Genomic DNA, 14,491 nt, shown 5'->3' with positions numbered 1-14,491 from the left:
AGAAATCTTCTTCCCAGTCACTCTGAAAATACGATGTCCTTTTGTGTTTTCTTCCATGGTTTTTGGGCAAAAGCACAAGCAGGCTAACTCCTCATATCACAAGTTTCAAGTTTTCAAGTTTATTTATTTTTATATAGCCCAGATTCACAAACAATGTCTCAAAGGGCTTTACAATCTGCACATGGACGATATCCCTCTGACCTTTGTGCACTGCAAGCAGTGCGACCCTCGCATCGGATAAGGAACAACTCCCCCCAAAAACCCTTTTAACAGGGGAAAAAATGGATGGGAGAAACCTCAGGAAGACTGCAGAGGAGGGACCCCTCTTCCAGGAGTGGACAGACGAAGCAATAGATACCGCATGTACAGATTAACAACACAATAATAATAACAGTAACAATAACAGTAACAATAAATGTATAACAAAGGCATGCCGATCCATCCAGTAGAGCGAGTCACCACCAGCCGATGAAGCACACAGAGGTCACCGATTGCCGAGGATCCACCACTCTGAGGACAGACCAGACAGTGCCTAAGTCATTCAGCTCAAAAAAGTTAAAGTCAAGGTTACTCTGGCAAAACCCCAAAACCACAGCAGAACCAAATGAGGCAGAACCAGCACTCCCCTAGTGGATGGTGAAACAGGACCACTGTACAGCTTGTGCTATCGCCAGCCATGGAAGCAGACAGAGGTAGCCGATTGCCGATGATCCACCACACAAAGGCCTGTGAGAGAGAACAGCAGAAGAAGGAAGAGAGACAGAGATAGCAGAGATAGCAGGGGGAGAGTGGTGCTAGAGGGACCAGAATAGCAGAGAATTAATGGGAGGCAGGGGCCTAACTAAGAAATCCTATGACTCGTCGGCAGGACTAGGCTAAACCTAAACATTGAGACCGCCATCCCCGATATTACTTATATGTTAGGTCGAACAGATATGTTTTGAGTCTAGATTTAAAGACATTTACAGATTCAGACTGTCTAATATTTATAGGGAGGTTATTCCACAAGAAAGGGGCACGATAGGAGAAGGCCCTCTGGCCAGCTGACTTCTTTTTAAATCTAGGAACACACAAGAGACCAGTATTCTGAGAGCGGAGAGCCCTAGTCGGCGTATAAGGTTTAACAAGATCAGACAGATAGGTTGGTGCAAGCCCATTAAGGCTTTTGTATGTTAGTAAGAGTACCTTAAAATCGGATCTAACATGAATCGGGAGCCAGTGTAATGCAGCCAAAACTGGGGTGATGTGGTCAAATTTCCTAGTTTTAGTTAATATTCTTGCTGCTGTGTTCTGAACCATCTGAAGGCCCCTAGTTCTAGACCGAGGCAACCCTGATAACAGAACATTACAATAGTCAAGTCTAGAGGACACAAAGGCATGAATCAAAATTTCTGCATCAGCCATGGCTAAAGAGGACCTAATTTTGGAAATATTACGTAGATGAAAGAAGGCGATCTTTGTCACCTCTTTAATATGCTTGTCAAAGGCAAGAGTCGAATCTAACGTTACTCCTAGGTTCTTGACTGTTGAACTATGGGTTATAAGACAGTTATCTACAGATATTGTTAGGTTTTGAAATTGGTTTCTATGTCGTGCAGGGCCAATGATTAACATTTCAGTTTTGTCTGGGTTTAGGAGCAGGAAATTACTGGACATCCAACTATTCACAGCAGAAAGACAGGCCTCTAGTTTACTCAATTCAGATCGATCATCTGCTTTTATAGGCATATAAAGTTGTGTGTCATCCGCATAACAGTGGAAACCTATTCCAAAGCTGCGTATAATTTGACCAAGAGGTGCAACATACAGGGAGAATAGTAGAGGACCAAGGACAGACCCCTGAGGTACGCCATATTTGACGTCGGAGAAGGCAGAAGTTTTATTATTGTAGGAGACACATTGTGTCCTATCAGATAGATAAGATTTTAACCAAGCCAGAGCTAACTCACAGACACCAAACTGTCTCTCCAGTCGGTCAAGGAGTATACAGTGATCTATGGTATCAAATGCTGCACTAAGATCCAAAAGAAGGAGAACAGAAGTGGTATCAGAGTCCAGATTTAATAGGAGATCATTCACAACTTTGGTAAGTGCTGTTTCAGTGGAATGGCGGGCCCGAAAAGCTGATTGGAATGGTTCGAAAAGACCGCTTAATGATAAATAATCTAAGAGCTGTTGAGATACTACCCTTTCTAGTATTTTAGATAAGAATGGAAGGTTAGAAACTGGTCTATAATTATTTAAAGACTCTTGGTCGAGATGTGGCTTTTTAAGCAGAGGTTTAACCACGGCCGCTTTAAAGCTAGTGGGAACAACACCAGTTGCAAGAGAAAGATTAACTACATTTAACATAGTAGGGCCCAGCAATGGCCATAATTCTTTAACTAATTTAGCAGGGAGAGGGTCTAAGAGGCATGTAGTAGGTTTGGAGAATGAGACCAACTTCGATAATTCTACCAGAGAGACATTCTCAAAGTGTGTTAAAGAGAGAAGTTGGGTTTTAACACCCAGAGAAGGAACCACATCAAATTTTGATCCAGGTGAAGCTGAAGAAGTTATTTCATGTCTAATGTTATCAATTTTACGGCAGAAAAAATCTTGGAAATCATCAGCCGCCAATAACAAGCTGCTTGCCGTTGACTGTTTCTGGGTCAATCTGGCTACAGTATTAAACAGAAATCGAGGGTTGTGTTTATTTTTACTTATTAATCTGGAGAAATAGGCAGCTTTAGCGGTGGACAGAGCACATTTGTAATTTAAGACACATTCGTGCCAAGAGATGTAGCATGATTTAGATTTAGATTTACGCCACCTGCGCTCTAAACTCCTACAGGCCCGTCTGAGAGCGCGTGTCTCCTCATCAAACCATGGTGTAGACCTGCGCACCCCTATGGTTTTAGTTTTTAGAGGTGCAACTGAGTCCAACAGACTAGAAAGAGCTGAGTTTAGATCACTAGTGTAATTTTCGATTGATCCTGTTGCTACAGTAAAAGGAGTCAATACCTCAGGTAGAAGCTCACTAAGTTTAGATACCGTTGACAAGCCGATATGGCGAGTAGTGACTAAATCAGGAGTAATGCTATTTTGACAAGTAAAGGCTGCTTTAAAAGTAATAAGAAAATGGTCAGATATCACTGACGTAAGAGGAGAGACAGTCACAGCAGTAACATTTATACCACGCGATAGAATCAGATCTAGGGTATTACCATTGGAATGAGTTGCTTCATGAACCCACTGAGTGAAACCTAACATGTCCAGGAGGGTTAGGAAAGCTTTACACAACGGATCACTAGGGTTATTTAAATGAATGTTAAAATCACCTGTCACCATAACCTCATCAGATTGAGTAATTAGATCCGAAATGAAATCACCAAATTCTTCTAAGAATAAAGAATAGGGACCAGGCGGTCTATAGACTACTACAAGATAAAGCCTGCTGTTTACAGCTGTAGGCGATGGTTTTAGAACAAGAGCCTCAAAAGATGTAAAATGAATATCTAGATTAGAAGTCAGGTTCAGAATGGATTTGTAGACTAAAGCAACACCTCCACCCTGTTTATCAGCCCTTGCGGCATGAGCATATGTAAAATCAGGTGGTGAAGCTTCATTTAACGGTAAGAAGACATTTGGTTTTAGCCATGTTTCACATAGAGCAATCATATCCAGGCCATGCTGAAGAATTAAATCGTTCACAAGCAAGGCCTTCGATGACATTGATCTAATATTTAAAAGGCCAAATTGAAATGTGGTAGTGTCACTAACATGATTGTTAGACGGTTTAACAGCTGAGGATGTATTAATCTTAATCAGATGCCGCGTCTCAATAAATCTGGGAGGTAAAGACCTATAAACACGATGTGATACAATAACTGGGATGCTTTCAGGTATAGAGTCTTGGATAACCTGATCAGGTGCTTCACTGAAAAGTACCTTGTCAATGGTGATAAGAGTAGAAGTAAGATTCACATGGGTAATGTCCCGGGCCATTTTATTAAAAATCTGAGGGAAGGAGACAGTCTCAACGTCACTAACTATTCCATCAGTCTGATGGTTTCCTAGTCTAGACTCCACAACCGCATCAACAACTACCCTAGCAGGCTCTCTAATCACCTGCAGCCCGAGCGCTGTATGGCTATTGTTAAAGACGCTGTAAGGCCCTGTCTATATTCCTGGACAAAAGAGCTGCCCCTGCCCCAGTAGGATGCAGGCCGTCAGCTCTCAGCAGCTTGGGGCGGCCCCAGAAGGAAGGCCAGTTATCTACGAAGCCTAAACCCTGTTCCCTACAGTAGCGCGCCAGCCAGCGGTTCAAAGCTGTTAGTCTGCTATAAGTCTCATCATTCCCCCGCACAGGCAAGAGGCCAGAGACTATTACTCGATGCCGACACATCTTCCTAGCGCAGTCCAGAGCCCTAACCAAGCTATTCTTTGTCACCTCTGACTGCCGGAGCCTAATATCATTGGTGCCAACATGAATAATAATGTTCCTAGGTGTATTGGTGGAGTGTTTCTGACTGCCCTTCTCCCTAGCTGATGCCAGCACCCTGAGGTTAGCTTCTATGTCGGAAGCTCTGGCCCCTGGTAGACAGCGTACTGTTGCTGGCGTCACTAGTCTAATATTGCGGGTAATGGAGTCGCCTATCACTAACGTGCTACTCTGTCTAGGCTGACCGGGTTTAGCCCCGCGGGCGGAAGAGGGGGAGGCCGGGGCCGAGGAAACCGGGCGAGCCGGGACCGCAGACCGGCCAGCCGCCGGGGGAGACGAGCGCAGACCGGTCCGCTTACCAGACCGCCGGCCCCGGCGGCTCCCCACCCACCGATCCACAGTGACAAACTGCGGAGCCACTGCCGACGAGGATAAACTCTCACTGGGCCTAACGGGCGTGCTAACGTCCCGGCAGCTAACGCTAGCTGCAGTGTCCGTGCTAACTATGCTATCATTACCTGCTAAGAGCTGCTCTAGCTCACGGACACGTCTCTCTAGCAGAGACATCCTGACTAGAACTTCTGAGCAACTAGAACAAGCCATAATAGTAATTGAACAGCAATAAAAAGAACAATGTTTAACAGAAAGACAGAGCGAGAGCAGAACAGCGTGTGAAAAACAGATACAGAGATACTGGAAATACGTCACCGCTCTGGTCTGGAACAAAGGCCGGGAGATGAACCAGTTTGGGAGAACGTCTAAAGGCACTATGTGTGTGTGCTTTGAGAGTGGACCTTGCACCTATCTAGTCAATCTTCCATTGAACATTCGGCCTGACGTTGATGAATGTGTTCACATGAAGCCGAGCGCTGTTTAGCTTCTTCTGTTAAAGACAGTGAGACGGGCAGTGAGTGAGAGCAGAAACAGGAGGAGAATGGAGTGCTGGTGTCTCCTGGTCAGTGTGTCAGGCGTAGACGCACGAATGACCTTCGACTTGGAGAGAGGCGAGTTTGATATCAAGTATTTTATTTGAATGTTTTAACTTAATAAAATATCATTTTAGAATGCTGAATAATTAAGTTGCGATATCATTAATGTGTTAATTAATGTTAATATTTTTAGACCACGCCTCGCGGGCGCCACAAGGGGTGCTCGGGGGCGCACGGTCGCTCGCAGGAACAGCGTTGGTGACCTCTGGTTTAGAACCTCCAGACGTCACGTGAACGCAGCAACGTCATGAGGAGCTCAGAGGTGATGAAGCTGGACCTGAGAGGGTTCCTTCTGACCGCACCAACCTTCTGACCGTCTCATTGGTCCTTTCATCGTGAGACCTACGGACGTTGGTGGACACAGGAGGGAGTGACAAAGGAGGAGCGACATAGGAAGGAGTTACACAAGAGGGAGTTACACAGGAGGGAGTGACAAAGGAGGAGCGACATAGGAAGGAGTTACACAAGAGGGAGTTACACAGGAGGGAGTGACAAAGGAGGAGCGACATAGGAAGGAGTTACACAAGAGGGAGTTACACAGGAGGGAGTGACAAAGGAGGAGCGACATAGGAAGGAGTTACACAAGAGGGAGTTACACAGGAGGGAGTGACTGTGTGTCGGCTGCTCTGACCTGATCCAGGAAACAACGTACAAACATTAAATAATAAAAGTCACACCCGTCTGTGGTGCTACAGCTGAAGTATGTGTGTGTGTGTGTGTGTGTGTGTGTGTGTGTGTGTGTGTGTGTGTGTGTGTGTGTGTGTGTGTGTGTGTGTGTGTGTGTGGCGTGAGGATCAGGAGGTGGTCTTCTGGTGTCGACCCGGTGACACGAGTGGACCGTCACCTGAACATCAGTTTAACGTGAACACGTGTTCCTCCTGATCCTGGACAGGGTGGGGCCACCTCCATTTAAACATCACTATTGGTCACATGTCACAGTGAATCAGTACTCATCACCACAGCAGACAGCTGCTAGCTGCTGTTAGCGACCTGAGCAGCTAACGGTCCAATGAGTCCTGTTGCTGTGGCTTACGTTTGCTCTGGAGGGTTCTGTTGGGTTTTTCTGTCTATTAAAGGGCTTTGAAATGTCTCTTGATGTGATTAAGAGCTATATAAATAAAAGTTGGTTGAGTCTGACTCAGGAGGCGGAGCCAGAGGAGGGTGAGGAGGAGGAGTATGTAGAGTGGAGGATGAAGACGAGTGTCTGTCAGTGGGACGATGAGCTAATGAAGCAACAGCCAGGACTAAGACATCAGGGGTCGGGGGTTCAAAGCTGTTTTTATGCCACTAGAGGGCGCCACAACATTCTAGACCTCACCTTCACTGGAGGGAGGCTAAGGCTAGCTGTTCATGCTAGCGACAAGAAGTATCTCAACAGAAGTCTGTGACATAAGGACATCCGTCTCTCATCCATCCATCCGTTCACCCACTTTGACAGACAGCTTGTGATCCAACAGGCTCTTAACCATTAATGAAACACACACACACACACACACACACACACACACACGGGACACTTGGATGAAGGTGATGAAGGGAGGACACATCAGTACAAAATAATGGCTATGAGCAGCTTTAATAAAGAAAACTGAAGATCCAGCCTTCAGGAGTAAAACCTTACAGTTTGACAGTAAATGTCAGAGTGATCGTCAGGCTAACAGGAAGTGCTAACAGCTGTCAGTGATAAACGAGTCACACCAAAACCCACAAAGAAACTTGTGGGTTTTGTTTTTTAGCAATATTTGAATACAGTTAATTTGTTAAATATTATATTGACTTATTTTTGTCATTTTAGAATTATACCTCCTCCATGAAACGCACCAGAAAGACCAACAATAGATGTCAAGGTAATGTTTAGCATGAGCACAATGGCTTGTGGGACTTTTTTTCTTCATTTTATATTTCATAAGTTCATTTATTGATGGCCTGCCAGGACCTCGTCTTCGTCCAGCAGCCTCAGAAGCATCTCCCTCAGCTCGAACGGCACCATCTCCTCCTCATCGTTGTTGAAGGAGTCTGTGCTCTCCTGCTCCTCAAAGATGTTCCACAGCGGAGTCCTGGAGTTCTGCTGGACACACACACACACACACACATCAGCCTTCATCCAGTGATGCAGGTTTGCAAAAATCAGACTCCAAATGTCTCCAAATTGATGGTTTCCACTGATCAGTGCTTCCACTCAGCCAGCAGAGGGCGCTGCTGTGGAGATGCTGCTGTTCTTGGCAGACCTTCAACAGAACCAGTGGACTGGTGGCCCCTTACCCTGTTCCTGTGATTGGATCCTGGCTGTCGGCGCGGGGGCTGGGCCTCCAACAGTCGTCCACCAGGAAAGGCGTGTTTATAGAAGCAGATGGCGCCAAAGGGACATGTGCCACGCCCCTCATCAAAGTACCGACACGGCTTGTTCCTGAAGGAGACCGAGAAGACTGTCAGGGATTCAGACACATCAGACAACACCGCCCACTCCACAGCCCAGATGTTCTCCTACAGATCTACTAGTATAGCCCCACCCACTAGTGTAGCCCCACACCTTACCCGTTTCTAGCCCGGCCCACTTACCGCATGCCGTCCTTGTATTTCTGGATGAGCTTCTGCTTGTCGTCCTCATCTTCCACCCAGAACTCACTCGGGATGACAAAGTTGGATGTTATTCCACACTTGGGGCAGCAACTGGAAATAAGTAGAAAAATGGTTTTACCATCTGAAACAGGGAACGTTCAGGAAGAAGCTCCTCTGAAGGAGATTAAAAACAGTCTCAGGAGATGTTTGGTGAGAAAAGGTGAATTAAAAAATGTTTCTGGTTGGTTTACAGACGATTAATCAATGTGATGGAACACTTATCGCTACAACCTCATTCAAAGTACCTCTGAAATATATTTAGATAACATTTTTGATGCTTTCATGAAGAAAGAAGATGAATAAATATTTGTTATCCAAAGCTGTTAAAGTCGATCCACTGGACGTTAAGAAAGTTCTTGAAGACGTTTCATCTCTCATCCAAGAGTCTTGTTCAGTTCTGAAGGTGGCTGGTGTTGTCCAGCTTATTTACCCTGTGGGGTGTGGTCAGGGCTATGCACATTCAGACGACCGTCGTTGAAACCCATCTGGGTCCTCAACAATTGTTGGGTGTGTCAAAGGGGGGTCCTTGAAATACAAGTTTCACCTTTGTATACTAATGACCCTCATTAGTATACAAAGGTGAAACACAAATTTCAACGACCCCCCACCCCACTACCCATCACACACTGACGACTCACTTGGTGATATCGCACATGGCCCTCCTCCACGTCCTGATGCACTTCAGGCAGTAGCAGTGGCTGCAGTTGACCAGGATGCCGAAGCGCCGCTCACTGGGGTTGGCCTTCTCCAACACCACTTCAATGCACATACGACACATCATGTACTCGCTGCGCTGGATGGCGAACGAGAGCTCCATGTCCTTCTCGTGGGCCTCCATGCACGCCTGTGGACAGGTGCAGGAAGTGTGTGTATGTTACCACCATGTCAAAGGAGTGTGTGCGACAGCTCGTGTAGTGTGTGAGCAGGTCGTTACCTTGGTGTGCTCTGAGCGCTGACTGATGTCGGTGGGGTGGAGCACCTGGAGCTCACACATGTTACAAACGTCGCCATGGAGATAGGCACAGTTGATTCCATAGCGGCACTTTCCAATAGCGGCATAGAAGCAAAGCTGCTTCCTCAGCTCCTTGTTCTCAGGATCAGCTGCAGACGACCCAAAACATCAAAATACTGTTACCATGGTACCCACACGCCTACAACCTGATCGGACTACAGCTTCCTTCAACTGTTTGTAATCTCAGATGACACAAGTTCACAGTTGTCCACTTGCTTGTCAATGGGTGAACAAAACAAGTTTTACCAAATACCAAAATGAACAACAGCCCAACCCCCACCTTAGAAAATATCCACAGCCCTAAGTCTCCTCACAAGGGAACGTAGGTGGGATCTAGTGCTTCTCCCCAACACACCACGCGGATCACTCACCCCGTCCACAGTACGGCTGTCCTGAAACAAAATCGGCCGCGTTGAACCAGTCTTGAACCCATGAGCCGGGTGTTGACCCACTGGGATCCAGGTCTGATGGGTCCAGCAGGGAAGTGGGGGGAGGCATCAGTGTCTGGGGGGTCGGCCGCTCCTCGCTCTTAGGTAGTTTGTAGTGTTCAAACCTGAGGACACACAAGTTACCATGTTATAACAGGAAGGTTTGGAGATAGAAACCCATTAGTCCCCCACACATATCAACAGAAAGTTGGGTGATAGAAACCCACCGTAACCCCCCCCACCCCTCACATATAAACAAAAGGTAAGGGGATGGAAACCCATTACCCTCCCTACATACAAACAGAACAGGGAAAAAACATCAACCGTTTTACCAAAAGAGCCTAAAAGAGCTACATAGATCTGAAACTGCTGCTCCACACCACTGGTGTCAGGGTCAGTATGAACACAAAGCATTTTGGGATTTTTAATTAATGGTGAGAACATTTTAGAAACCTTTCCCCGCTTCACCCTAAATTCTGCGACCAGTGCTCCTCGTCTTGGTTCTCATACCATTTAGTTATAAGAAGTCAGGACCAAACATATCCATGAGCACAGGAGACAGTACTGGGATGAGAAAGATTACTCTAAAAATCTTCCAGTAATAACACAACAATACAGTCAGTACTAACAGTGTGAAGATGCTACTGCTAACTGTTAACCCATCTGTTCCAAAAGATGACCATGACTCCAAACTAAAGTACTGAGTCAGAGTAAAGTGTGTGGAGTCCTCCAGGTAAAGGCAGGTCAAGAAGAGCAAAGCAGAATGAGGAGAACTTACTTCAGGCTGGTTGAAGACATGTCTGCAGGTCTCAGTCATCCACGTCAGGACTCCTTCAGTTGTGACTCACTGCTACTGAGTCCAGACAATTATAGTCCTGCTGGGGCAGGAACTCGCCCCCACAAACCCCCAACACAATGAGGGTCGTTAGGAGTCATTCCCACTCAGGTGGGCCGTTGTCCCGCCCACTTTCATGCGAGCTGCCCCCACATTTGAACGTGAAAGGTGGTCTCAGGTTTCTGCTCCAACAGGAGTAACTGGACTCAGTCATCAGAACTGAAGAGGACTCTCAGACGAGAGGTGAAGCGTCTTCAACCAACCTGGAGGAAGTCCAGCTGACTGTGTTCTAATGTGATGTCACCAGAAACAGTCGTTAGACGTTTCACAAATCAATCACACTGTTTTCTAATTTAATTTGCAGCCTTTTGCATGACGTAGATGAGCCAGGCCAGGTAGGCGTAGGTGAACTCTCCCAGGGTGCAGCTGAAGATGGAGCTTTTCTGGTGGAAGCCGCAGGCGCGCTCCTGCTTGCTGCGTGCGTTCTTCATGAAGAAAATGCTCCAGCCGGAGATGACCACCAAATCCGCGGTGATCCACGAGCACCAGTACAGGTCGGTGAAGATGATGAGGTAGAAGTCGTGGACGCCGCCCTGGAGGATGAGGAGCAGGAAGCAGAGCGCCTTGTAGAGCGTGCCACGCATGAACGTGTGCTCCAGCAGCTCTGGACGAACTCCCCCGACATCATGATGGAGGCGGCGGTCACCAGGGGCTGGATGCTGCCGCGCTCCTCTGGGATGATGCTGCCGCTCGTCTGTGTGTCGCGCCTCCCACTCAGCCGACCGGATTCTTGTGAAGACACGGGTGGGCGTGGACCGCGACACGCTTTAGGTCAGAGATGCTCGTTCTTCTGGTTGTTGCTGTCAGTTTGTGAGATCAATGTGTTTGTGCGGTCACCTCCTGTTTCCTTCCCAGTGCATTGAAAGGTGGAGGCGAACGGACATGTGCAGAAGCTATGGGGGCTCCCGCTGCTGGTGTGGAGAAGCAGACAGTGGGACGTGAGCTGCTCACTGGTAACACCGGTAACACCATCACTTCATCATGACCAGAGCAAGGAGACGTTTCTCCTGCATGAAGGAACATTTAGAACAGGGGTCACAAACCTTTTTGAGGCTGAGGGCTACTTCATGGGCACTGAGTAGTATGAAGGTCTACATAGGACCTCCATCCATCCATCATCTATCACTTATCCACTTACCATGTAAACCCCAAGAGTGTGTTTCCAAAATTACATGGACATATCAACTTTTTCACCAGAGGAGCATCCTCTGGTGTTGTCATGTCAACATCCTGGACAATGTTGACATGATAAATAAAGACAAGGCCCGCGCCCTCCCTTGGGGCGCCAGACCACACCACTGTTATACTTTTTTTTTTTTTTTTGTCTGCATGTATTCTCATAGCTTAACCCCATAAAAGTGGGTCAACTTTTTATGAGATCAATGCTTGTTTTAGTCTTGAAGCAAAATCTTTTATAGATATTAGTGCGTCCTCTCTGGGAACTAAATTGTCAGTCTTTATTAGAGCTTCCTATTGTGAGCCAGAGAGGGAAGTGCTGCACCTCTGTGAGTTAAGGGGGAAAGCAAAAGGAGACAGGGAGAGAAAACACAAACTAAGTAGTGGATAGACAGGCAGTTGGAGTGAAAACGGTTTAAGCTGTTTCATTATATCTTAGAACTGGTACCTTAATACCAATGTTATAAAACAACAGATTTGTGGACCCTCTCTTGGGTCGGGCCTTTGCGTGGCGAGGGTGCTTCTGCGTTCCAGTGACCCTGGAGAGCGATACCGTAGGGAGCTTGCTCCTGGTAGGGTCGACCATGGCGGACCGGTCTCCAAGGTAGGTTCCAGACAAACAAAGACCCCAGAGTGTCGGCACACTGTGAGGTAGCAGCCCCACCAGCCGACCATCCTGTGGAGGGCTAACAACCCACCCAGGAGAAACCCTCTGTTACGAAACTGACCAGAAAAAGAAGCCGGACTGACCGACACGATAACGGACCCCAGCCTGCCCCCGACCAACGAATACGGATCAACCTTCTTCGTAGGATCCGTGTCACCACATGGAACGTCTGGACACTCCTTCGCCCCGGAGCTGCCAATCTGCTGTCCCGAGAGCTCACCCTGCCAGGGTGATGCTATAACATCACCCTGGCAGGGCTCTGTGAAGTACGACACCACCATTATTCTCACTGACGCCAATGCCACTCTCTCCGACAGTGATCGGTCCACAGGCTCACCTGTCGGCACAACTTCTGCTGACAGGCTTACAAACGACAACGGTCACCGCCTTCTCCTTCTCTGCCACCACAACAACCTCTGCATCGCTGACACCTGGTTTCCCCAGAAACCAGGGCTTTGAACCAGATTTTTTTGCCAATCGGTTTGTTCCGAACAGAAACGGAATTATAACGTATCCGGGTTTGCGTTCCACCCATAAACTGACGTTCCTGAACCGGTTAGAACAAAAAATAAAGTTCCTGAACTGGTTAATAATGTTTCTTGTAAATATAAATATATAGGTGCTGTATTTTGGACACAATAAGACGCGCTTAAAATTTCTCAAAAATCAACGCTGCGACTTTTTTAACATTAAGCGTCTTATGTGTACACTGAGTTCCAAAATCTGTAAAAATGTTTTTGGAGATTTTAGTCAGCGATCCACCAGCTCGGCCATTGTCCACCGACATAGGACGTATTACGTCACTACGTACGCCGGCAGCGATGGGCCAATTAGAGAAGTTGACGCGAGGCTACACCTCCGGTAGGTACCGGTATAAGGTATATACCGGGACTGTACCACAGGTATGCTGTTAACCACATTTATTTGGCTAAAGACCCCCGACAATGACGTCAGTGAAGAGACAAGCTTACGACGCAACATGTAAACTCCAGGCTATCAGTTCCGGTTGTTCCGGTTCACGTAAAGAGACCGGGGGGCTTTTTTCTCGCTTCGCCATCTCTCTTGATCTTGATTCATCCTGGAGGATTAACGAAAGAACTCCAACCGCTGGACATCGGTGTGAACAGAGCCTTTAAAGTTTAGCTGCGTGCATCGTGGGAGTGATGGTAAACACACGTTTACCAGGACTGGAGGCAGTGCCGAGCGAGTTACACCACGAGTTACACGCCCACAATATGTGCGTGGAGTGCGGATGCCTGGACTAACGTGTCTGCTTTGACTTTTGTCTGATGTTTCGCTAAAGCGTCATTACCGGACAGACACCTGGAAACCAGAAGGTCAGCGATAGTGAAATTGCCGAGATATTCAATGCAGACCGAAGATGAGGACTTCAAGGATTTAGCACAGATTTATCACAAAATAAAGAAATAAAAACATAGTTAAAAAATAATGTCAGTGTATTTTTTTAACTTTAAATTTCAGAAAACGTAGTACAACACAGTTCAACCACAGTCACTTTTCTGCTTCCGTTAGCAACCATGCACCGAATAATGTGTGCTGTGTGTCCGGTTAAAGTACAGAAATAAACTACGTTATTTAGACTGCACCTCTTTATACAATGAGCTGAATGGTGCGCAAAATACAGTAACTTAAGGACTTTAAATTGGCAACTAAAGCAATTGGTTAATATACTATAGACTATAATTATAGATATATCCCTACCCTACAGTAAACAGTACCCCAGCACTACACCACTGCTTTATGACTGTATATCACTGTAGTTAAGGCTTATGCCTCCTACTTAGACACTACATGACATAAGACTAGAATAACTTCCACCAGGTCATTTATTGCTGAACAACAGATCTTCATTGTTCTTCTCCCATAGCTAATATTGACACACTGCAGTGTTTACCTGTAATGATTAAATAGTGACTGGGAGACCTCCCTTTTCTTAACTGCTGCTGATAGCCGCTACTTCTCTCTCCCCCCACCCGCGTCCAGTGAATGACAGGAAGTGAAACATCAGGTCAAATTTTTTTTCAAGAACGAAAAAACCCGGTATTAACCGGTTTACAATTATTTTCTGTTCCGATTCTGCTCCGGAACATTAAAAAATATAAAGTTTTCGTTTTCGTTCCATGAACCGGTTCGAAAGCTTAATTATCAGGGTCTGTGGTAGCTGAGACAATATTACCAACCCTTTTACCTCCACAGCCCTCACATGAGCAGTGAGCACAACCACTGGTGAACTGTTCCTCTCTACCTGAGTTGGCATGTTC

At 46.6% G+C, this 14,491-nt stretch overlaps 1 protein-coding gene and 1 pseudogene across 1 annotated transcript in view; one reads left to right on the top strand and one right to left on the bottom strand.

The window, feature by feature from the left end:
• Positions 1 to 7,327: 7,327 nt before the first annotated feature.
• Positions 7,328 to 12,128, bottom strand: LOC137589717 (probable E3 ubiquitin-protein ligase makorin-1; annotated as a pseudogene).
• LOC137589716 (probable E3 ubiquitin-protein ligase makorin-1) overlaps positions 12,127 to 14,491 on the top strand; it is a 45,689-nt gene continuing 43,324 nt past the window's right edge. Inside the window, exons 1-2 of the mRNA XM_068307564.1 lie at positions 12,127 to 12,146; positions 12,314 to 12,532. Of these exons, the coding sequence (XP_068163665.1) occupies positions 12,127 to 12,146; positions 12,314 to 12,532 (239 nt within the window). The remainder of the gene's footprint in view (positions 12,147 to 12,313; positions 12,533 to 14,491) is intronic.

The sequence above is a fragment of the Antennarius striatus genome, chromosome 22 (genome assembly GCF_040054535.1).
Source record: "Antennarius striatus isolate MH-2024 chromosome 22, ASM4005453v1, whole genome shotgun sequence".
Classification (NCBI taxonomy): Eukaryota; Metazoa; Chordata; class Actinopteri; order Lophiiformes; family Antennariidae; genus Antennarius; species Antennarius striatus.
The sequence above is the reverse complement of the archived record's forward strand: the minus strand, read 5'-3'. Positions and strand labels throughout refer to the sequence as shown.